General features: G+C 42.7%; 1 protein-coding gene across 2 annotated transcripts in view; it reads right to left on the bottom strand.

Annotated features, from left to right (window-relative positions):
* Positions 1-8429, bottom strand: part of LOC120867851 (programmed cell death 6 interacting protein) — a 70861-nt gene extending 62432 nt beyond the window's left edge. For both annotated transcript variants that reach the window (XM_040246287.1, XM_040246286.1), the window contains exon 1: positions 7946-8429. In XM_040246287.1, coding sequence (XP_040102221.1) covers positions 7946-8154 — 209 coding nt within the window. In that variant the 5' untranslated portion in view covers positions 8155-8429. The remainder of the gene's footprint in view (positions 1-7945) is intronic.
* Between the last annotated feature and the right edge of the window lie 17962 nt (positions 8430-26391).

A 26391-nucleotide genomic window follows, 5' to 3' on the forward strand; every position in this document is an offset into this window, starting at 1 on the left:
ACTCTTCTCAAAAGAAAGGAGACATTGCTAACCACAGGTTCAGTTCAGTCACTAAGTTGTGTCCGACTCTTTGGGACCTCATGGGCTGCAGCATGCCAGGCTTCCCTGTCCATCACCAAAGCCCGGGGCTTACTCAAACTCATGTCCATTAAGTCGGTGATGCTATTCAACCATCTCATCCTCTGTCGTCCCCTTCTCCTCCAGCCTTCAATCTTCTCCAACATCAGGGTCTATTCAAATCAGTCAGTTCTTCGCATCAGGTGGCCAAACTATTAAAGTTTCGGCTTCAACATCAGTCCTTCAAATGAATACTCAGGACTGATTTCCTTTAGGATGGACTGGCTGGATCTCCTCGCTGTCCAAGGGACTCTCAAGAGTCTTCTCCAACACCACACTTCAAAAGCATCAATTCTTTGGGGCTCAGCTTTCTTTATAGTCCAACTCTCACATTCATGCATGACTACTGGAAAAACCATAGCCTTGACTAGACAGACCTTTGTTGGCAAAGTAATGTCTCTGCTTTTTAATGTGCTGTCTAGGTTCATCATAACTTTTCTTCCAAGGTGCAAGTGTCTTTTAATTTCATGGCTGCAGTACCATCTGCAATGATTTGGGAGCCCCCAAAAATAAAATCTGTTTCCATTGTTTCCCCATCTATTTGCCATGAAGTCATGGGACCAGATGCCACGATCTTAGTTTTTTAAATGTTGGGTTTCAAGCCAACTTCTTCACTCTCCCCTTTCACTTTCATCAAGAGACTCTTTAAGTTTTTCTTCACTTTCTGCCATAAGGGTGGTGTCATCTGCATATCGGAGGTTACTGATTTCTCCCAGCAATCTTGATTCCAGCTTGTGCTTCATTCAGTCCAGCATTTCTCATGATGTACTTTGCATTTAAGTTATATAAGCAGGGTGAAAGTATACAGCCTTGACGTACTCCTTTCCCAACTTGGAACCAGTCTGTTGTTCCGTGTCTGGTTCTAACTGTTGCTTCTTGACCTGCATACAGACTTCTCAGGAGGCAGGTAATGTGGTCTGGTATTCCCATCTTTTGAAGAATTTTCCACAATTTGTTGTGATCCACACAGTCAAAGGTTTTGGTGTAGTCAATCACGCAGAAGTACGTGTTTTTTTGGAATTCCTTTGCTTCTTCTATGATCCAACGGATGTTGGCAATTTGATCTCTGGTTCCTGTGCCTTTTCTAAATCCAACTTGAACATCTGGAAGTTCTCAGTTCACATACTGTTGGAGCCTTGCTTGGAGAATTTTGAGTGTTACTTTGCTAGCGTGTGAGATGAGTGCAAATGTGTGTTAGTCTGAGCATTCTTTGGCATTGCCTTTCTTTGGGATTGGAATGAAAACTGACCTTTTCCAGTCCTGTGGCCACTGTTGAGTTTTCCAAATTTGCTGGCATGTTGAGTGCAGCACTTTCACAGCATCATCTTTTAGGCAATGAAATTACTCATTAGTATATGAGATTACCCAGCCTATAAAAACTAACCACACCACATTTTGCAGCACTTGCTCTCTTAATGGCCCACACTCTGTCTGTGGAGCATGTTTTTCTCTGAATCCCAGTAAATCCATTTCTTACCTATCACTTTGTCTCTCACTGTGTTCTTTCTACCACAAGGCATCAAGAACCTCAACTTCATTCGGCACTAAAACCAGGTAGTGTGGGTTTTGGCTGGGTTCAAGGCCCAGCACATGGGTTCTAGTCCCAACCTGAGACGGTTTCAGACACACAGCACATGTTGGAAAAACAGGAGCTACAGATTCTTATTTTGCAAATATGCAGAAGTGTTTTTTATATTCTCTAGTACTTTAAAAACTCAATAGCTCTAGAGCAAATATCTAAGAACTCAACTTTTTAAATCTCATGGGGAAAAAAATAACAAATGAATATATTTCTTTTAATATACCAAAGATAAAACAAATTTCCATTCAGTTCAGTTGCTCAGTCGTGGCCAGCGCTTTGTGTCCCCAAGGACTGCAACACACCAGGTCTCCCTGTCCATTACCAACTCCCGGAGTTTACTCAAACTCATGTCCATTGAGTCAGTGATGCCATCCAACCATCTCATCTGTTATCCCCTTCTCCGCCTGCCCTCAATCTTTCCCAGCATCAGGGTCTTTTCAAATGAGTCAGCTCTTCCCATCAGGTGGCCAAAGTATTGGAGTTTCAGCTTCAACATCAATCATTCCAATGAACACCCAGGACTGATTTCCTTTAGGATGGACTGGTTGGATCTCCCTGCAGTCCAAGGGATTCTCAAGAGTCTTCTCCAAAAATTGTAATTAAAAAAAACTTTTTAGGGGGATGGTATGGAGACCAAGAACAACCAATCCACATTAGGAAAGTGATACCGCAACACAAACTCACGTAAGCCATCCAGTTCCAGTTAGTACTGAGGGCTGGGCAACTCCAAGCCCACCAACCAGATTCAGAAGATCAGAGAGCTCGGCCAGGCATTGATTAGAGTCAGTGGATGCCTCCTGCACCTTATTTTCACACTTCCTTCTTTGCCCAATCTATCTCATGAAGAATCACTCACAGAAGCACTGCTGCAGTAGAGTATGGCAGCAAATTCCCTCCAGGTTTACAAATAATGAAAACAGTCCTGACAAGCCATTTTATTTATCAAACAAAGATTTTAACTCTTCCTGTTAAATTTGTGTTTATTCATTTATGTAGCATAAATAAAATTAACTTAGCCAAACTAAGGTCTGGCAACTACAGGTACTCCTTGAGATCAAAGGTCAAGTATTATTTATCTTTATATCCACCATACTTGATTTGATTAACAAATTGTAGCAATGTCATTAGGGCTAACATTATCTCAATATCTTCACCACCAATCAGAATGTAAGCAACAGCTGAGAAGTAAAATGGAACAGCAGTATTTTCTTTCTTGATTTATAAAACACTAGTGCTTGGGAAAATTTCCAGAAATTATGAAGCTAGTTCCATCAAGTTTATTTTACAAAGAAAAAGACAGTACCATAATGCAGCAAACTATTAACCCACAAAAAAGTGACACACAAATTTAGAAATTTTACAAAATCTATATAAAAGACTCACATTAAAGAAAACTAAAATTACAAATTATTTTTAAAATGTCCACAAGAATACTACATACCAAAACCAGTTGGATCAGATTCAGAAAAAACATACAGTCCTAAAATAGATGTATTAGAAAAACAAAAAAAGATGAGAAGCTAATCATCCTATACAAAAAGAGGAAAAAGAAACAAGTGAACGACAGCAGAAAACCAAAAATTAAGCAGACTTGGTTTAAAAAAAAAGATGGCTCTGAACTTTCAAGAGATCTGATTGGGGGGTGGGGGGTAATCATATGCAACATCAGAAACAAGAAAAAAATTGTAACAACAGGTTTTGAGAATAAAACACTTTTCAGGATTCATTACTCATTAAAACTCTGAGCTTCCACTGCAATGCGTGAGGGTTGATCCCCGTTTGGGGAACTAACATCCCAAATGACAGGAGGCAAGACCAAAAAAAAAAAATTTGCAAGGACTTCTGTGTGACAAAAGATAGCATAAACATAAGAGACAAAACACAGATTTAAAGATGATATTTGTACTATAAATAATAGAAAAAGGATAAATTGCCAGAAAATGTACAGAACTCTTAAAAATCAGTGAGGAAAACACAATGTAGAAAATGGGCAAAAAAAAGGACATGCAATTAATTTACAGAAAAAGAAAAGTGGCCAGCCAGCAAACAGAAAATGCTGGATCTCAGAGATATCAAGGCAATGCAGCCTAAAACTGGGTACCATCTCGCAACATCAATTCAGCAAAAAGCAACTTATTTAAATTATTAATCAGTGACTATTCCTGAGGATGTGGAGGGAAAAAAAATTACTTGCCAAGGAGAATGCAAATTGATATAAATACAGAAGAAAGATGAAAATGCGAATACCCTATTTGCTAAACAAAGAGATCTGAATAAACAACCTTCTCTACTCCCTCTCTCAAACTTCCACTGGAAAGGCAATAAAATTTAAAAAGATGTAACTGCACTAGGACAGAAAGAATGGGAAAGGGCACAACAGCATACAAGAAGTTCCAATGAAATTTTCTAAAAGGTGAAAGAAAAGTGAGTAAATGAAGCAGACAAAGCTGAAAAATCTAACTGCCTGGAGAGAAAGCAGGAAAATTGTAAAAAGAAGCCAGACAGGAAACTTGAGGGGACTTTCCTGGTGGCCCAGTGGTTAAGATCTGCCTCCACTGCAGGGGATGTGGGTTCCGTCCCTGGTCATTTGAAGATCTTTGGAAGAAATCTTGAGGCTCCCAGACCCTCCAGTAAGAGGACAGGCTCACTCTCAGGAAAATGTGCAGGACAGCAAGCACAGCTCAGGTGGGCACCGAGAGCAGCTCAGTGGGGACAAAGGTAACTGAGAGCCTATTGAAAGTGAAGCCAAAGTGTGAGTTTCTCAGACGTGTTCTCTCAGATTCTCTGTCCATGGGATTCTCCAGGCAAGAATACTGGAATGGGTTGCCATTCCCTTCTCCGGGGATCTTCCTGACCCAGGTCTCCCATGTTGCAAGCAGACTGTTTACTGGCTAAGCCACCAGAGCCTACTGATGGTGCTAATCGTCTACTTCATTACCTATCCTTCCTTCCTAAGAAAATCACTTATTTTAGCTGGGTATATGCATGCCCTTAATAAAAATTCCTCTACCCCTCCTACCCTTCTGAGATGTGGACATACATAATGGCTAATAACATAAGAGGAGGGTGTTGTGGGGCAGTTTTCAGGTAACATTCTAAAGGCTGAGCTTTCTGCCTCCCCCCTCCCTCCCTCCATTCTCTTGTCTAAAAGTTGAGTATAACTGCTATCTGGACCCTGGGAACGAGGACTCTAGTTTTTACAGAGTGGATACCTGAAAGGAGCCTGAGCCTGATGGCTGTGCAGTACTTAGTCATTCAATCATGTCTGACTCTTTGTGACCCCAGGGACTGTAGCCTGCCAGGCTCTTCTGTTCTTGGGGATTCTCCAGGCAAGAATACTAGAGTAGGTTGCCATGCCCTCACGGGATCTTCCCAACCCAGGGATCAAAACCAAGTCTCCTGCATTGCAGGTGGATTCGTACAGTCTGAGCCACCAGGGAAGCCCAAGAATACTGGAGTGGGTAGCCGATCCCTTCTCCAGGGGATCTTCCTGCCAGGAATCAAATCGGGGTCTCCTGCATGGCTGAGCTACCCAGGAAGCCCATAACAACCCTAAGCTATCTAAACTACCTCTCTACCAACTTTTTACACAGGACTAAAATCATAATTTAACTCACTGATAATCTGAGATCTCCCACATACAGCTGAATTCAACCCTCATACAGCAACATATATGATATAAAACTAAAATAGACTGACACAGAAAACTCCATACATGAATGCTGCTCACCCTCCATTTTTTCAATCAAATTTCAGAAAGCTGACAACCAGGCTTTTTCATGGAAGGAGACTGTAAGCTTTCTCTACAAAGAAATTAATCAGCACGAAAGACTGGTATAAGCTGGTTATCTGGAGCTTCCCTGCCCAAAAAACCATCCCATCTGATCACCTAGTATAAGATTCAATATTTACTGAGGCACTCCTAACCAATTTGTACTTAAAGTCACTTTACAAAGGATAACATTCACTTTTAATATTACAACACATAAACATGCATTTTAGGAAATTTTAAGAGTTCATCTAAAAACAAAAAGACAAGTCCATTACTGGACCTATATATGTAGAGCTGTGTGCCAGTACTTACCAAGCTAGTTTCTATTCTTTAGGAATTAACTTAAATCTTCTTTTTCAAAAAGTTTATTAAGTTAAAATATGTAAATTAATGCTCAGTTTATACGATTATCGAAATATAATTATTAAAAGCAAAATATTCTGCATAATTGGATGAACCCTGCCAATAACAGGATGCATACCAAAGCTACTTTTGTACATAGCTCCATTATAAAATGTAATACACTGTATTAATATCTATCAGCTTACCCTAACTCCACTGGAAAAGCAAGAATGTGCTAACGTGCGGATAATGCAGAGACAACTAAAGAAAGTTTCAAACAAACTATCTCTGCAAGAGCCCTAAAACCTAGGAACAGTTGTCACATTTACGCCTGGGAAAATTTACTAAAAGAATGCACAAGTGAAAAAAGTTTTAAACCTCACATTACCAATATTCACTATCCTTTCTCGTCTATCAAGTCTCTGAAGACTCCACTGCTCCTTAAGTGTTGAGACCAAACCTAATGCATTGTTTTCATTATACCATGACCCATGCTTTTTAAATACTGCTGCTGCTAAGTCGCTTCAGTTGTGTCCGACTCTGTGCGACCCCAGAGATGGCAGCCCACCAGGCTCCGCCATCCCCGGGATTCTCCAGGCAAGAACACTGGAGTGGTGGACTGCAGTCCACCAGGCTCCTCTGTCCATGGGGATTCTCCAGGCAAGAGTACTGGAGTAGGGTGCCACTGCCCTTTCCATTTTAAATACTACTGGTGAAAAATCCTCACTGAACGCTACTCAGGTCTAGGTAAGAATTGCTTTGGAAATATTAAGTACATTAATATAAAGAATGTCTAAGCATTCATAGGTTAACTTTTCAAAAAGCTTATACTAAGTATCAAGTTAATGATCTTCGAAACCCAAGTCTTATCTTTTAAAATTTACCACCAAGGGGTCGTAATCTATTCAGGACCCTCCTTCTGGAAAACTGACTCCATAATAATGCTACTTTAATCCATGCTGCACGGAGAAGTTAAACCAGCAGAGTGACTCAGAGGAGGGCGATTAGGCCATTTCCCACCATTGCACATGGGCACAAGCCAATCCAATCAGAGGCTTCCGTGGACTTTCGCCAGGGCGCAGGAGAAAAGCACTCTTGTGTAAGATCCTGACTGTTACGACCACCGTAATTACAGGAGAGCCAGTGGTCATCTCTCCGGATTACAGGAACAAAGCTCTCCTAAGAGGAAAACATCCTGGAGGCAGAATCATCTCCAGGAATGCCTAAAACTAAGGAAGCAATATCCGTCGCCTTTTCAGTTAGTGAGTTTAATCTAAGCGGCTCCTACTTGCGTCCTAACATAGCTGTGTTTTTCCTGTGAACTGAGACTACATTAGACATAGGAAATATGATTAAAAGGTGGGCGAAATAATATTTTTTAACTATAAAGTGCTATAAAAATGTCCTGCCATTCTAACTGGAAAGTTCTACGGAAAAAAAACTCTCATTAAATACATCCTGAGTTCAGTAAATATTTACTAAGATAACAAATTGACTCCATTATGTGCATACCTGTTTGGGAACAAACTGATTAAAAGGAACCTATCTGGACCGTTCTGTCCTTCACGTTTAAATTTTAAATAATGGCAGCTCCTAACCAATGGAATTCTCCATCTGTCGTTAGGATGCGATGAACTTAGGAAGAGGGCTCATTTCAAAGTGGACAGTATGGAGTAAGTAACAAACCTGAGTTCCAGAGCCCCAATTCTGCCACTTCCCTCAAGCCAATTACTATTATGAAATTCCAACCTGGCCAACAAAGTTTTGCGGTGATGCAAAAATGGAGGAAGGGAGGTGTCTCACAGACAGCACCCCCCCAAAAAAAAAAAAAGTGAAGAAAACTAGTTCTGGGTAAATGTGGCGAGAGCGAGTGAATACGTGGTGGACTGTTCCTCCCAGGTGGCCGGTCGACCGGGCCCCGGAGGACCGCGGGCCGCGGCGGACAGCCAGGGAAAGCGGCTAGGGTCACCGGGGCCTGCAGCAGGAAGGAATGCAGACCACACCTACGCGCCGGGCCGAGCCGGGGTGGGGCGGCCGGCCGGGCCGTGGCTGTGAAGGAGTCAGGAAGGGCGGAGGAAGTAAGGCAAGCGGCAGGCCGCCGACAGCCTGCCCCTACCCGGCCCCAGGCCCACCTCAGCAGCGTCTCGAGCGCGCCCTCGTGCTTGTCCAGCGGGCGGCCCAGCGCGGCGCGCCGCAGCTTGCTGAGCTCCTCGGCCGCGCGGCAGTACTCGGCCTGCTCCTCCCCGCCGCTCGGGTACGTCTGCTGGATGAACTTCACCAGCGGCTTGGCCAGGTCCACCTCCGAGGTCTTTTTCAGCTGTACTGAGATGAACGCCGCCATGGCGAGCGCCTCGGCCGCCCTTCGGGCCAAAGACACCACGGGACGGCGACGACGGTCAAGGCGCGCGGAGTTCCGGGCCGGCGGCCGGGCGGACTGAGCGGCTGACGGACGTGCGCTCCGCTTGCGCTTCGGGTCCGGCCACTTCCGGGAGCTCCGGCGCAGGCGCACTGCGCGCGCCGCCCGCGGTCACGTGAGGGAGTCGGGGAGCCGGCTGCTCACCTGGGCCCCACTCGTCCGGGGCTGAAGGTGCCAGCCTGCCCCACCTGTGGAATTTTCTCTTTCCTTCTACTGCTTCGGCAGTTGGGCCGAAAAATAACTTGCGTAAAAATGACTTCCTGCACTCGAACGATTTCCCAGGGAAGTACTCTTATTACGGGCACTGACGCGAGTTTGCGGCCACCTGCCCAAGACCCGGCTGCTTCAGGGTTATTGTGACCTATGGTGATTCAGTCGGCGGGGTGCTGTGCACAGATGCTGTGTTCACAGTGAGTCGAACAGGCAAGGCCCTTGCACTTGTGCAGCTTACTGTCAGGTATGGACACAGATACTAAGGCGGACCAAAAAAGTATCTTGGGGGTCTTCCCAGGTGGCGCTACTGGTAAAGAATCACCTGCCAATGCGGAAAAAGTGTCTTGGTACAAAAAGCAAGGTGCTTGGGATGTAGGGTATGAAGGTCCCTCCAACGAAGCTAGTTTAAATAATTACAGTTATTAAATAATTAGAGACAGCTTTTCTGAGGAAGTGAACTTTAAAAGACCTGCAGTTTGAGGGACTTCCCCTATGGTCCAGTGGTTAAGACTGCATGCTTCCACTGCAGGGGCCTCAGGTTGGATGGAAGATGCCAAGTTAAGTGGCAAAAAAAGTTAGTTATATGAAGTACATATATTTAAAAAAAGGGGGGGGGCGTACAGTTTGATAAGATGCTTGACGTTAGGAGGAAGGAAGAGAAACGGAGAAAGTAGTGGCTGGGGAGAGTCTCCCAGACCAAGGGGCAAAGGTCCTAGAAGGTAAGCACTTCCGCTTCCCGTGTTTAGGGAGTGGAAACAGCGTGGCAACAATTTTAAAAAGCAAGCAGAGACTGGAGGAAATTAAAGTGGAAGAGTAAGGCACCAAATCTTTCAGACCATTGTGAGCCAAGTTGAAGAGTTGTAATGTAGAATAAGTAGGAAGCTATAAATGGCATTTAAGCAATGGTGACATGATACCATTCATGTTTAAAAGACCATCCTGTGCATCAACCTCGTTGGTTGTTGTATGAAGTATACAGTATCCTCATCTGTGATCTAGTCCAGTCAAAAATGTTTAACTTGACTGTCGGTTCTTTGCATCTAACACAATTTATGAGAAATGCAGGGGGTAAAAGAGCAAACTAAATGATACCATACAAAGTAACCAAGCAAATCCAGAAGGGGGAACATTCTGCAGAAAAACTGGTCCCATCTCTTTAAAAATTTAGAGTTGAGGGGAAAAAGCCCCTGCTCTATAAAAAGAAGTATGAGGGACATAGGGTCCAGGTTGAATCCTGATTTGAACAGACTACCTATGAAATTTCAGGACAACCGAAGAAATATGAATATAGATGGACTGAATATGAGCTGGAAACACAGTGCCATGGAAAGGTGGAGTTGGTTAACTGAAAAGGGCAGGTCACAAAACAATACATATGTTACAATATCTCATTTTGATTACAAAATGCACATATGTACATTTATGTAGTATGAAAAAAGATCTAGAAGGATTTTACGTAAGTTGTTAGTATTGCCAAAACTTGGCCATCTCTTCACAGAGACAGGGAGACAGAGTTTTTGGTGAAGTAGAAAGAGTAGCTTTTATTGCTTTGCCAGGCAGAGGGAGCCACAGTGGGTTTCTGCCATCAAGACTGTGTGACCCACTGTGGAGGGGGTAGTGAGGAGTTTTACAGTGGCTAGGGAGCAGGGTGTGATCAGCTTAGGGACAGTTCTTGGACTAGTTGACATCAAGGTGAAATTTCAAGCATCATCAGTTCAGTCTAGAGCCCATGTTCTTGTGGTCAGCAGTTTTCATCTGGAGGGAGTCTGCTTCCTGTTACAAAATTTAGGAATATGTGTCAGGCCTTTATCTATATCTTTCAGGAAACTGTGAGTTCAGTGATTCTGCCATGTGGCTGAATTATAGTCTAAATTGTTACCAGTTCCCCAGCCCAATAGCTATTCTTTGTTTCTACATCTTCACATTTCCCAATCATTAACTCTTGAGTCAGCCTTTTACTTCAGAAGAAAAGGATGCAGGGGCTTGTACACGATTTCATTAGCAGCTGTACTCTTTGGAAGTGAAAATGTTTACATATTTTTGTTTATTTTTTATTTTCTTTATTTTTGCTATCTTTTGTGTAATATTTTTAAATTCATTGATTTATCTGACTGTGCTGGGTCTTAGTTTGGGATCTTTAGTTGCGGCATGCATAGTTTCAGTTGTGACATGTGGGATCTAGTTCACTGACCAGGGATCAAACCCGGGCGTGATGCACTGGAAGCACAGAGCTCCAGTCACTGTTCAGTTCAGTTCAGTTCAGTTCAGTTCAGTTCAGTCGCTCAGTCGTGCCTGACTGTTTGCAACCCCATGAACCGCAGCACACCAGGCCTCCCTGTCCATCACCAGCTCCCAGAGTTTACCCAAACTTACCTCCATTGAGTCGGTGATGCTACCCAGCCATCTCATCCTCTGTCGTCCCCTTCTCCTTCTGCTCTCAATCTTTCCCAGCATCAGGGTGTTTTCAAATGAGTCAGCTTTTGCATGAGGTGGCCAAAGTATTGGAGTTTCAGCTTCAACATCAGTCCTTCCAATGAATATTCAGGACTGATTTCCTTTAGGATGGGCTGATTGCATCTCCTTGCAGTCCAAGGGACTCTCAAGAGTCTTCTCCAACACCACAGTTCAAAAGCATCAATTTTTTGGTGCTCAGCTTTCTTTATAGTCCACCTCTCACATCCATACATGACCACTGGAAAAACCATAGCCTTGACTAGATGGACCTTTGTTAGCAAAGTAATGTCTCTGCTTTTTAATATGCTGTCTAGGTTGGTCTTAACTTTGCTTCCAAGGAAATTTTCCTTCCACTCACTGTACCACCAGGGAAGTCCCCTTTTGTGTAAGTTTTACAGTATATATACTGCTTTTGTTATAGAAGTTTGTTTGGCAAAAATTTCTTTAATTTTTTAAAATTTATTTCAGTTAAAATGTTCTGGGTTAAAATAAATAAAATAGCCATGTAGAGAATGCATTAGAGGAAGGCACGGTAGAAGCAGGGAGCCAAATCATAAGACCATTTCAGAAATTCAGGCACGAGATCATGAAAACTAGCATTAGCAGTAGTGAGCCAGGCTCCCAGATTTGGGGCCTGAACCTCTGAGCTGTCAGTGGGTTCATTGCCTGATATATTAAAAAACAAAAAACAAATGAGAAATTTCTTGGCAGTCCCGTGGTTAGGACTCCGCTCTCACTGCCTAGGTCCCAGGTTTTTTCCCTGGTCAGGGAAGGAAGATCCCAGAAGCCCCATGACGTGACCAAAAAGAAAAAAAAAAAAACAAAAACTGATGGATAATCCACTGATGGGCTCAGAAGATGGAAAGTGTTTATACCAAGCCTTCAAATGGAGTCCCTAAACTGACAATTGGGTATATGAGATTCGAGCTCCAAGAAGACATCTTATTTGGGTATCAACAGTGAGCATACAAATTAATTGTAAACCTCTGGGACTAGAAAGGAACAGAAAGAAATTGAAATAGATCAGAAGCTGTGCTGGGCTGGGCTTTGTCACTCAGTCGTGTCCAACTCTTTGAGACCCCATGAACTGTAGCTCAATACACTCCTCTGTCCATGGGAATTCTCCAGCCAAGAGTACTGAAGTGGGTTGCTATGCCCTCCTCCAGGGGATCTCCCCAACCCAGGGACTGAACCCAGGTCTCCTGCATTGCAGGCGGATTCTTTACCATCTGAGCCACCAGGCAAGCCCAGGAAGGAACACAAATCAAAATAGATCAGAAGCTGTCAGGAAATACAATACCAGATTATGTTTTTCTTAAGACAGAAATAGAGTATTTTGTACACTGGCTGACAGGGCTGATGCACTGGGGAGAGGAGGAAGATTCAGAAGAGCTGAGGGTGATCAAAGGAGCCAAGTGCATGAAAAGAGGGGCACAAAGTGTGACCAGAGCAGGGAGGGTCCAAGAAGAGGGATTCACTGTCAGAAAGATGAGCGGTGTGTCCTTTGTGGAGGCAGATGGAGGGAAGAAGGAAATGAACATTGGTGTGGCGGTCTGGCATTGATCCCAGGAAGATTAAATTGATCTTATCTGATAGAACCTGATCTATCTCCGTATATCTCTCCAGCTTTATGTTTGCTGCTTGTTCCTCATTTATTCCTGTCTAGTCACATTGGTCTTAGTTCCTCAAACTCTTAAGATCTTTCTTTCCTCATGTGACCTGGAATACTTGACCCCTTTCTTCGTACGCTGGAAGAAATGCCTCCTCTCCAGCACACCATCTAAATTAGAACCTCCACCCCTTGTTAAGGTCCAACTCAGCCATTGTTTATTTGCTTCATAACACTTATCTCATAGCAAGTATTTTGTTCTTGATTTGATTTTTTCTGACTATTATATAAGCTCTTTAAGGGCAAAAAATTTTTGTGTTTGTTTGTGTACTATTAATCTCCAGCTCTTAGCACTTGGTAGGCAACTCAGTGAATATTTTTGAATGAGTGAACGAGTTTCACTGCTTGCAAAAAAGAAAGAAAACAAAAAATCAACTATCAAACTAACACACTTTCCATGGACTTCCCTTCAGTGGTTGGGACTTCATCTTCCAATGCAGGGGGTGCAAGTTTGATCCCTGATCTGGGAACTAAGATTCTCACACGCCTCTTGGCCAAAGAACCAGAACACAAAACAGAAACAATATTTTAACAAATTCAATAAAGACTTAGAAAATGGCCCATATTAAACATACACACACACACACACACACACACACACACTTTCCCCTCAATAGCCTGTACCCTCATTTATTAGGCATTAGGCCAATGGCCAAAGAAGGAGGATATATAAGCATAGGCCAGCTCATGGTCTGATAATAAACAATTTCAAAAATCTCAGCATCTTAATAAACATTGTTCCTTGCTCATGCGGAGTCTTCTGTGGAACCAGCAACTCTCCAGGGTAGGTAGCTGACCTCTAAGCAGTGTCTCTATAGTTCAGACTAGCTTGATCCCGCAGTTCATCCGTCTCACCATGAAACCCGTTTCAAAGGGGCAGAGGGGACTTGTCACATCAGCAGCTGTCCACTGCCTCAGCCCTTTCACTTCCATTACCTTTCATTGGCTAGAACGCCTCACATGACTCCATCACACCAGGAGCGGTGGTCTTTTGTATGCCCACAAGGGCCCAGAAAACTGGATGTTAGGGAGTCCTAGTGATGCTTTCTGAAGATGTTTCACTACTTCCAGACTCACTTATGATAACATTGATTTTCCATCTGTGTAATGCTAGGTCACTTCAGTCATGTCCAACTCTTGGCAACCCACTGGACTTAGCCCGCCAGGCTCCTCTGCCCATGGGATTCTCCAGGCAAGAATACTGGAGTGGGTTGCCATGCCCTCCTCCAGGGGTTCTTCCCGACCCAGGGATCGAACCCATCGTCTCTAATGTTGCCTGCGTTGGCAGGCAGGTTCTTTACCACTAGTGCCACCTGGGAAGCCCTCTGTGTAATGAAACTCCATATAATTTCTTACAGTGTATCCACAGTGTAACATTTTGGGGAATATTAATAAATTTTTCCTGCCTGATAATCCCTGGTTCTGGTCTGGCCCATCATTACCCCCACTGCTGAACTAATGGAAATCATCCTCTTTGGATAGACAGAATCCTGCTGAAAAGCTTTAAGTTTCAAAATAGAGTCTTTCAAGTCCATGTTGAAACAATAGCCTGAAAGTAAGTGCTTGTGGTTTTTGGAAGAAGTGGAAGCCTTGTGGAGGAAAAGAGAAGCTTATAAAAGCCAAGCCCAGAAGACTGTAAGAAAGAGTTTTTATAGTAAATGAGAGAGTAAATAGGATAAGGATTTGATGTAAGGAAAGTCCATGCAATGCAAGAAAGAGAAAGCCCTTTTTGTTGCTGAGAGGAGGAGTCTAAGAAAGTGAAGGACAGAAGGTAAAGGAGGTGTCCTCACTTCCTTATTCAACACTCTCAGGGTACACTTTTAAAGTGTTGCAGGGGGTCACAGGAGGTGACTTAGAGGGAAGGAGGCATGGAATAGAAATGTTCAAATAGACTTGCTGAAAGCAATAACATTAAGGATGGAGGGAACTTCCCTGGCAGTCCAGAGGTAAAGACTCATCACTTCCACTTCAAGGGACATGAGTTTGATCCCTGGTCAGGGAACTAAGATCCCACAAGCCCCATGGCATGACCAAAAAATATATTTTTTTTCCTAAAACCAAAAAAATTAATAAAAGAGCAAATCAACCACACAGGCAGAAACATAATAAAAATAACAACAGAATAAATATAGCACAGAATGATATGGCAAATTGAGATCAAACCTAACAGTCATGTAATAAATGTAACTGGGTTTAAAGCAACATCAAAAGAAAAAATATTTAGATTGAATCAAAAGGAAAACCCAAATGTGATGGATTGTAAAAACTGGCTACAACTTCTCCCTTCGACTATGACTTTGCAGCGTGGTGTTATAGATCATCTCATCAAGAACTGGAGTCTGTTTCTCCATCCTTCTGGAGAAGGAAAAGGCTACCCACTCCAATATTCTGGCCTGGAGAATTCCATGGACTGTATAGTCCATGGGGTCGCAAAGAGTCAGACATGACTGAGCGACTTTCACTTCACTTCACTTCTCTGTCCTTAAGTCTGGGTTGTTGATATAAATTGCTTCAGCTAATAGAGCATTAGTAATTGTGATGCAAACAGACACCAGCCCTCAGAGCTTGTCCTTTCTGACTGCACTAGAAACGTGTCCTCCCTGTGTGTAGGCTAACCTGCTGGATTATGAAAGATTGGCCCAGTCATCCCCCTAGCCCTCACCAATGGTGTGCTAATCATCACGTGTGGTGTGCTAAGTCACTTCAGTTGTGGCTGACTCTGCTACCCCATGGACTGTAACCTGCCAAACTCCTCTGTCCATGGGATTCTCCAGGCAAGAATACTGAAGTGAGTTACCATTTTCTCCTCCAGGGGATCTTCCCGACCCAGAGATCAAACCATAGGATTCTCCAGGCAAGAGTACTGAAGTAGGTTGCCCTTTCCTCCTCCAGGGGATCTTTCCCACCCAGGGATCTTACCCTAGTTTCTTACATCCCCTGCACTGGCAGTCGGGTTCTTTACAATTAGCGCCACCTGGTAAATTAGGGGCTTTTAGATCATTTGGCATCAGCCAACCCCCAGCTGAGGTTAGGTATGTGACCAAGCCCATCAGGTTTGCTGAGCCAGCCTAGACAGCAAATCCCCAACCCACAGAACCATGAGCTAAACAAATGACTCTTGTTTTAAGCTACCAAGTTTCATTACAGTTTGTTGTGCAGCAAAAGCTTAACTAATACACTAACATGCCACATACAAGCTACACCTAAAACAAAGTGGTTCAGAAAGGATAAATAGACAAAGATACACCAGCCACATGAAAGCACTAAGAATGCAGAAGTTCTTATCTTGATATCAGACAATTGAAGCCAAAAAAAGAGATTTAAATATGATTAAGGACACTTCATAATGCTAAAGAATAAAATTGTTCAGAAAAAAAAAAGTACCTAAAACGACAATATAGCTTTTTAATACCTATGTATCAGGTAACCCAAAATATCTATGTATCGAACTAATAAATTTCAGTCTTTTGGTCAAATGCTTGAGTAGTTCAGAGAATTAAAAGGAATATCACTCAGCGATGATGCAAAAAAGATACATTTGGAAGTAAGGTAGGTGGGTTAAATCCACTCTGAATAATATGTAATACTATGTAATGTAACCTCATTTTAAGAGATGTGGCCTTGAAAATTATAGGGCAGATGAAAAAGTATATATTTTCCACTTTGTGGTTAGGCTGTATTCTCTATAAAAAGTAATATTTGCCTTTGGGAGATGGTGATTCAACAGTCCCCTGTAGAATTACTTTTGTTTCGTAGAAACAAAAAGAATCTCATCTGCAACTCGGAGTAACCTGGAGTTAATCCCCCTGCCTTGTACTTTGTAGGATCTGAGTAGTCCAAGTTCTCCACCCTGCCCTCACCCACCACACTCCCTCCCAGGGTCTTCCACTAGCCCTGTGGTTCTCAACTTCGCGTAATTTTGCCCCCAGGAGACGTTTAGCAATGTCTGGACACATTTTTGGTTGTTACAACTTTCAGGGTAGGGGAGTGCTACTGTTGGATAGTGGGTGGAGGCCAGCGATGTTACCTCCAACACACAAGACAGCCCCACACAACAAAGAGATGTCCTGCTCAAAACATCAGTTGTACCCAGGGCGAGAGTCACTCTTGAAAAGCGTGTGGTCATGCAGTCAACCCTCTGTATCTGTGCATTCCTCATCTATGGATTCAACCAATAGTAGATCGAAAATATTTGGAAAAAATTTTCCAGAAAGTTCCAAAAAAATAAAACTGGGATTTACAACAATGGCCACTGTTTACATAGTGTTTATGTTGTGTTAGGTATTATAAATAATCCAGAGATGATTTAAAGTATATGGTAGGGGACTTCCCTAGTGGCTCAGTGGCTAAGACTCTGTGCTCCAGGGCAGAGCATCCAGGTTTGATTCCTGTCAGGGAATTAGAGTCCACATGCCATTAACTAAGAGTTCGTGTGCCAAAACTGAAAAGATCCTGCATGCCCCAAAGAAGATCCCACATGCTGCAACTAAGACCTGATGCCAAACAAATACATTTTGAATTTTTTAAATAATAATTATTAAATAAATACTTTTTAAAATAAAGTATATGGTAGGATGTGCATAGGATATATGTAAATCTACACCATTTTAGATGAGGTACTTGATCACCTCTGGATTTTGATGTACATGGGGGTCCTGGAACCAATTCTCCATGGATACTGAGAGACCACTGTAATCTGGTGGACTTTGAGGTTATCCTGCTTCTCATATACCTTCACCCATTCCCTTTCTCTAAGTATCCTAGTCCTCACCTGGGTATCCTCACTTCTCTCTGTGTCCTTTTTTCTTTTGTCCTCTGTCTTAGGCCTTAATGGATAATGCTGTGGCTTAGGCCTTAGCTCATTACTGCAATCCCATCCTCAAGCCCCAGTAATTCAGAAAAAAAAAAGTTGACCCAATTCTGGCTGCTGAGATATAAAGAGGTTTGTCAGAGGTCTCAGAGAAGGAAAGTTCTTTGCTATTTTGAGAGAATTTCTGAAAGTGACCTTTCCTTCCCTAGATGTGGATGAGGGAGCATGTTTCTGTACGTCAGGGTTCTTTCTTGTCTGCAACAGAAATGAACTGTGTATAGTTTAAGCAGAAAAGAATGTATTAAAGGATATGTTGTTGTCGTTCCGTTGCCCAGGCATGTTTGACTCTTTGTGACCCCATGGACTGCAGCACGCCAGGCCGCTCTATCCCTCCTCATCTCCTGAAGCTTGCCCAAGTTCATGTCCATTGCATTCGTGATGCCATCCAGCCATCTCATCTCCTGACACCCTCTTCTCCTTCTGCCCTTAGTCTTTCCCAACATCAGAGACTTTTCCAATGAGTCAACTGTTAGCATCAAATGACCAAAATACTGGAGTTTCAACTTCAGAATCAGTCCTTTCAGTGAGTATTCAGGGTTGATTTCCTTTAAGATTGACAGGTTTGATCTCCTTGCTCTCCAAGGGACTCTCAGGAATCTCCAGCACTAAAGTTTGAAAGCATCAATTCTTTGGCGCTCCATCTTCTTTACGGTCCAGCTCTCACAACCGTACATGACCACTGGGAGGACCATAACCTTGACTATATGACCTTTGTCAGCAGACTAATATCGCTGCTTTTCAACACTCTGTCTAGGTTTGTCATAGCCTTCCTGCCAAGAAGCAAACGTCTTCTGATTTCATGGCTGCAGTCACCATCCAAAGTGATTTTAGAGCCCAAGAAGAGGAAATCTATCACTACTTCCACCTTTTCCCCCTCTATTTACCATGAAGTAGTGGATGCCATGGTCTTAGTTTTTTTTAATATTTAGTTTTAAATTGGATATCAGTTCAGTTCAGTTCACTCACTCATTCGTGTCCAACTCTTTGCGACGCCATAAACCACAGCATGCCAGGCCTCCCTGTCTATCACCAACTCCCGGAGTTTACCCAAACTCATGTGCATTGAGTCGGTGATCCCGTCCAACCATCTCATCCTCTGTCGTCCCCTTCTCCTTCCCTCAATCTTTCCCAGCATCAGGGTCTTTTCAAATGAGTCAGCTTTTGCATCAGGTGGCCAAAGTATTAGAGTTTCAGCTTCAACATCAGTCCTTCCAATGAATATTCAGGACTGATTTCCTTTAGGATGGACTGATTGGATCTCCTTGCAGTCCAAGGGACTCTCAAGAGTCTTCTCCAACACCACAGTTCAAAAGCATTAATTATTTGGCGCTCAGCTTTCTTTATAGTCCAACTCTCACATCCATACATGACTAATGGAAAAACCATAGCCTTGACTAGATGGACATTTGTTGCCAAAGTAATGTCTCTGCTTTTGAATATGCTGTCTAGGTTGGTCATAACTTTTCTTCCAAGGAATAAGTGTCTTAATTTCATGGCTACAGTCACCATCTGCAGTGATTTTTGAGCCCCCAAAAATAAAGTCTGACACTGTTTCCCCATCTATTTGCCATGAAGTGATGGGACCAGATGCCATGATCTTAGTTTTCTGAATGTTGAGCTTTAAGCCAACTTTTTCACTCTCCTCTTTCACTTTCTTCAAGAGGCTCTTTAGTTCTTCTTCACTTTCTGCCATAAGGGTGGTGTCATCTGCATATCTGAGGTGATTGATATTTCCCCCAGCAATCTTGATGCCAGCTTGTGCTTCATCCAGCTCAGCGTTTCTCATGATGTACTCTGCATAGAAATTAAATAAGCAGGGTGACAATATACAGCCTTGACATACTCCTTTTCCTATTTGGAACCAGTTTGTTGTTCCATGTCCAATTCTAACTGTTGCTTCCTGACCTGCATACAGGTTTCTCAAGAGGCAGGTCAGGTGTTCTGGTATTCCCATCTCTTTCAGAAGTTTCCACAGTTTGTTGTGATCCACACAGTCAAAGGTTTTGGCATAGTCATGAAGCAGAAATAGATATTTTTCTGGAACTCTCTTACTTTTTCCATGATCCAGCAGATGTTGGCAATTTGATCTCTGGTTCCTCTGCCTTTTCTAAAACCAGCTTGAACATCTGGAAGTTCATAGTTCATGTATTGATGAAGCCTGGCTTGGAGAATTTTGAGCATTACTTTGCTAGCGTGTGAGATGAGTGCAAATGTGTGGTAGTTTGAGCATTCTTTGGCATTGTCTTTCTTTGGGATTGGAATGAAAACTGACCTTTTCCAGTCCTGTGGCCACTGCTGAGCTTTCCACATTTGCTGGCATATTGAGTGCAGCACTTTCACAGCATCATCTTTTAGGATTTGAAATAGCTCAACTGGAATCCCATCACCTCCACTAGCTTTGTTCATAGTGATGCTTCCTAAGGCCCACTTGACTTCACATTCCAGGATGTCTGGCTCTAGATGAGTGATCACACCATCGTGATTATCCGGGTCATGAAGATCTTTTTCGTACAGTTCTTCTGTGTATTCTTGCCACTTCTTCTTAATATCTTCTGCTTCTATTAGGTCCATACCATTTCTGTCCTTTATTGTGCCCATCTTTGCATGAAATGTTCCCTTGGTATCTCTATTTTCTTGAAGAGATCTCTAGTCTTTCCCATTCTATTGTTTTCTACCAGATATATTGAAGGATATATCCAGTGGCTGACACTCCAAGCTCCCAATGCAGGGAACCTGGGTTCAGTCCCTGGTCAGGACTGAACATGCCGTAACTAAGACACAGTGCAGCCGAATACATAATTTTTTTTTTTTTTAATATCAGGACCTTCATGGAATCTCTGGGACAGCCAGAGAATCCTAGGACACAAGGCAGAATATGTCCTATTGCTCCAGAGAAAACACTACTGCTTCCCCACTGTGTGCAACCCTGCTGGTAGAGAATGTGGGACCGTTAGGGATCCCACCTGAACCCCCCCCCAACTGCTGCCTCTGAAGGTAGTACTGTCACTTCTGCCAGAAGAGTCTCTGTGTGGTTTTGCATCTTCATGTCACCAAGAACCATTTGAATATATTGGCAGAGCTATAAGAAAGGCTGGGAAACAGAATTTTTGAATTCTGCATTGGTGAAGCAGGAATCAAGAGATGGAGAAATTCCTCCCAACCCCAGGAAAGGTTTCAAAGGTGCCTTGCAGCCAATAAGAATGCGTATGTCCACTATACCTTGGAAGCTGTTGGCAACCATCTTGTGGCCTTGATGGAGAATCAACCTTCAGATGAAACCGATATGCCAGAGGTCAGAAAGGAGAGCCAGAGGGAAACGGTCAACAGTGATGTCACTGAGATGCTGAATCAAACCGGAGCTAAGCCCACCCTGTGTCTTGAGATCTAGGTCCATGGTCTAGTAAACCCCCAGCATTCTTTAAACTGAATTTCATGTTACTTACAAAGAAACGCATCCAAAATGATGCATAAACAAAAATAATTGGAAAGTATTCCTAAGTTCTTAACAATGGAATTACTAGATTACAGGGTATGGGCATTTTACATTTGGATGTATGTTAATAAATTACCTTCTAAAATTTTACATTAATGTTTGTTTCCACTAACAGTTTATGAGAATTTCTTTACACCGTCACTAACACTAAGCTTTATCCTACTTTTAAATATTTATTAATCTGTTCAATGAAAAGTAGCATTCATCCATTACACTTTTAGTCTTTATGTTTAATAAGTAAAATTAAAACTAAGTTAGATACTGATTTTTATCCTTTGACCATTTTTCTATTGAATTATTCATCTTTTTCTTTATTATAATGATTCTTTGTTTATTAAGAAAATCATTCTTTTGTTGTATGTTTTGCATTATCGTTTTGTCTTTTGGTATGTTTCTCTGTTTTTAATATGCAAATTAAACTGGTGTGTCTTTGGCCATACCACCCTGAATGCACCTGATCTCAGAAGCTAAGCAGGGTTGGGCCTGGTCACTTCATGCGTGGGAATGTCTGGTACTATAGATTTTTTTTTAATGCTTGTGTTTTTTTATTGGCTGTGCTGGGTCTTCGTTGCTTCATGGGCTTCTCTCAAGTTGCGGTGAGCAAGGGCTGCTGTCTAGTTGCCACGGGCAGGCTTCTCACTGTGGTGGCTTCTCTTGTTGCAGAGCGTGAGCTCTAGAGCGTGTGGGCTCCAGCCGCAGCCCGTGAGCTCAGTAGTTTCGACTCCCAGGCTCTAAAACACAGGCTCAGTAGATGTGGCACACGGGCTTAGTTGCTCCTCAGGATCTTCCCAGACCAGGGATTGAACCTGTGTCTCCTGAATAGACAGGCAGATTCTTTACCGATCAGCCACCAGGGAAGCCTGGTACTGTGGTCTTTAATAATACACATATAAAGCAGATATACATGGTACTTATGTATACTGGTATCACAGACGGTAAAGAATCCTCCTGCAATGCAGGAGACCTGGGTTCCATCCCCTTGGGAAGATCCCCTGGAGAAGGAAATGGCAACCCACTCCAGTATTCTTGCCTGAAAAATTCCATGCACAGGGGAGCCTGGCAGTTTGTAATCCATGGGGTCGCAAAGAGTCGGACACGACTGAGCGTCTTTCACTTTCACTTTCATGGTAGGCTCAGGAAGAGAGTCCAAAGGTTTAATCTTGCTGATCACTGGCTTTAATAATGAAAGATGGATAAATTCAGTAAAGTTGCAATATACAAAATCAGTATGTAAAAATCAGTTGCATTTCTGTACACTAACAATGAACTATGGGTTAAGAATCTAATTTTATGATTATCATAAAGACAAACACTTAGGAAATAAATTTAATGAAGGAGATGAACAATCTGTACACTAAAAAGCTACTAAACATTGATAAAAGAAGCTTAGGAAGACGCAAATAAATGGAAAGCTATTTGGTGTTCATGGGTTGGAAAATGAAGATTGCTAAATGCCCCATACTGCCCAAAGTGAGATATAGATTCAGGGCAATTCCTATCAAAATTCCAGTGGCATTTTTCACAGAAATAGAAAATCCTTAAATTTGGAACCACAAAAGACCCTGAATAGCCAAGCAGGGTGAAGTAAGCCAGACAAACACAAATACTACATGGTACCACTCCTATGTGAAATGTAAATTTTAAAAATTTAACAAGAGTTGGGCTTGTAAAATAGAATGGTGGTTGCTAAGAGAGAAGGGGACAGTACGAACAGGTTGGTAAAGGGTGCAAATTTCAGTTATAAAGTAAGGCCTGAGGGTCTTGTGTGCAGCATGGTGACTATAGTTAATTGTATGGTATTGTATGATTGAAATCTGTCAAGAGAGTAAAAATTAAGGTGTTCCCACCACCCCCCACCGCCTGCAAAAAAGGATGACTGTTCACTAACTAGACGGTGAAAACCTTCTCACAGTATATATGTATATCAAACTGTACACTTTAAAAATACTACAATTTTGTCATTATTTTTCAATAAGGGTGGAAACACTGAAAAATAAGAGATACAAAAGGACAGAATTGCGCTTCCCTGGTGGCTTAGGAGTATCTGCCTGCCAATGCGGGAGACACAGGTTTCATCCCTGGTCCTTGAAGATCCCACGTGCCACAGATCAGCTAAGCCCTGTGCACCACCACTGTTGGGCCTGTGCTCTGGAGCCCAGGGGCCGCACCTGAGCCCACGTGCTGCAGCCACTGAAGCCGGGACTCCCTAGAACCTGGGCTCAGCAGCAGGAGAAGCGCACAGCCTGCACCTGGAGAAAAGCCTGTGCAGCAGCAGAGACGCAGCACAGCCCAAATGAGTGACTGGACAGAATAAAATTGCTGCAGTGCCCACAGACCCCAGTCTCCTGCCTCCGCCCCACAAGCTGTCACTATTGAAACACAGACGATCTGCTATGTCACGACTGGTCACAAGATGGAGTTACTGAAACCCGACTTGCTCTACCAGTTTGAGGTGGCAAACTCAAAGGGCTCTTTCTCCTAGGACACACCGCTGATGCTTCAGGGAAATGTATAAGGGCTGAGCTAGCACCTGTCCTCCTAGCCAGCAGCGTTGAGCACAGGGGAGTGGCGCCGGTCCCCGCCCTCCATGGTGAATTTCTTCTGGATGAGCCTGGTGTGTTTTGCTGCCATCCCAGGTCGGGGATGCATCAGGTGAAATAGTAAACCTGATCCTCCCAAAGAATCAATGTCAGGATCTCACTAACTTCCTCCCCAGAAGACTCCTTAGTCTTTGGGGAAATTTGCTGACCCTTTCTCTTCAACCTTCAAACTCCTCGTACCTAAAGGACACAGTGAGAAGAGCAGCGTTAGATTCTACATATACGTGGTTCCGTGCAGTGTTCGTCCTTTTCCGTCTGAGTTGCCTCACTTAGGATAATGTCCTCGAGGTCCATCCATGTTGTCACAAATGGCAGGATTTCCTTCTCTTATATGTCTGAGTAACATTCCATTTATATATAATAAGAATGTGATCATCTGGGGGGAGGAGCATTATTCTGCCTACTATACCAATCACCTTGTTTCCACTAAAATGAGGGGGTAATCTGGGAAACAGGGAGACATGGAAAACAGGAAATAAGAGATTCAACAGAGGAGGGCAAAGGAAAGGAGGCTCCATGATGATGATGAAGCCACAATGTCCAGATAAGTGCACAGGAGATCTACTGACAATGACAGGTTAGACAGGTGGGTCAGTGGTGGTCCTCGCCATGGTTCTGCCAATGGAACTTACTCTTACATAGATGAAACTTCACTAAACAGAGGATAAATCTAAATATAGAAATGCAGATCAAGGGCCGAGGGAATCTAACCCAAAAGAAAAAGAGAATTCCAAGACTGACATCAGAAGAAAGTCCTGGATAATCGTTGTGCAGAACATCTCGAGAGCAACCAACAGAGACAAGAAAAGGAAGTTTTGAGGAAACATTTCCCCAAAGACTGAAACTAATACATTTCCAAGCAATTAACATATCCAAGAAAAAAACCTAGAGGGAATTCCCTGGCAGTCCAGTGGTTAGTACTGTGAGATTTCACTGCTGGAGGCCCAGGATTGGAGAAATAAGTTCCTGAAAGTCATGTGCTGCAGCCAAAACAAACAGAAAACCAAGAAGGGAAATCAGATGAGGACTTCACTGTCTAATAGCAGTGGAACTGGCTTCTTCAGACCAACCCTACCACCAAAGACAGATAAAACAGCTGCACAGAATACTGAACAACCCTTCTTAGAGCACTAATGGTCTAACAAGATACCAAGGTAGACCGAGGAGAGAATGGAACCTGGAAGGTGAGCATAGTATTCATGTCACTTACATTGTGGGCATTTGCTCATCTAAAGGAGTGGCTAAGTTTTTGCATTCTTGAAAGCTTCCCAGAACTAGAGGCCACCCATTGAGGGTGAGGTACCCTGGTAAACAATCTCCTGCTTTGGATCTCCTGCAATCAAAGGATTGCACCCTAGAGGTCAGAGTAAATTGACAGTAAACCAGCCTTCAAACAGCTTGTCATGAGCTTCTAATTATGGGTAGCCCCCAATCAAAGGAAATGGTAACCCACTCCAATACTCTTACCTGGAGGATTCCCTGGGCAGAGGAGCCTGGCAGGCTACAGTCCATGGGATCACACAGAGTTGGACACGACTGAGTGGCTGAGCACACATACACCAAATCGAAAGCTTTAAAGTCAGATTAAAGTGATCCTAGGTTACCATGGGGTACCAGGAGCCTGAAGAAGCAAGTGAAAGTCCTCTCACAGAGATAACATAATCCTGATGTTATTTCTATAACTCATTTTTGAAATACATTGTTCAGCACACAATCAAATATAACTAGACATGAAAGGAGCCAAGATAAAATGAACAAGAACAAACAGAAATAACTGACATTAGACACAACCCTAGAGGCTTCCAAATATTGGAATTATCAAAACAAATGGGACATCCCTCGTGGTCCAATGGCTAAGACTCCTCCCTCCAAATGCAGGGGACGTGGGTTCGATTCCTGGTTAGGGAATTAGATCCCAAATGCCACAACTAAAGATCCCAAATGCCACAACTAAGATCCGGCACAGCCAAATAAATAAATACATAAAAATAAACATTAAAATGAAGACAAAAATAAAAATGACAAAAAACACAAATAGTGAAACAAGTGTACTTCCTAAACAAGTGTACCTGCTAAAGAATGCAAAACCCACACTGGAAATTTTCAACAGGGAACTCTAAGAAGTTGCAAACCACATTTATAAAAGAACCAAATAAAATTTGACAAGAGAAAAATACTATATAAACCAAATTTAAGATAAATGAAGGAGTTTACAAGCAGATAAACTGGAAGATACGTTAAAAACCTAATCATAAAACATGACAGCACTCTGCTGGGAGTTACGTTTGCGAATATCTAATAATATAAACACTGAATATTGATTTGACCAGATATTATAACTATATTCAGAAGATGAAGGATAGTAAGAAAGGGAATAACACTATCAGAGAATAAATTTGCATGTACCATAGTAGATGGAAGTTGGTAGATAATGTCTAAAGTAGCATTCAGGGTCTTCCCTGGTGGTCCAGTGGTTACGACTCCGCTTCCAATGCAGATGGTAGGGGTTTGACCCCAGGTTGGGGAGCTATTTCAAATCCTGAAAGATGATGCTGTGAAAGTGCTGCACTCAATATGCCAGCAAATTTGGAAAACTCAGCAGTGGCCACAGGACTGAAAAAGTCAGTTTTCCTTTCAATCTTAAAGGAAGGCAATGCCAAAGAATGCTCAAACTACCGCACAATTGCACTCATCTCACACACTAGTAAAGTAATGCTCAAAATTCTCCAAGCCAGGCTTCAGCAATACATGAACCATGAACTTCCAGATGTTCAAGCTGGTTTTAGAAAAGGCAAAGGAACCAGAGATCAAATTGCCAACATCTGCTGGATCATGGAAAAAGTAAGAGAGTTCCAGAAAAACA

Source organism: Oryx dammah, unplaced genomic scaffold, assembly GCF_014754425.2.
Source record: "Oryx dammah isolate SB20612 unplaced genomic scaffold, SCBI_Odam_1.1 HiC_scaffold_9, whole genome shotgun sequence".
Lineage (NCBI taxonomy): Eukaryota > Metazoa > Chordata > Mammalia > Artiodactyla > Bovidae > Oryx > Oryx dammah.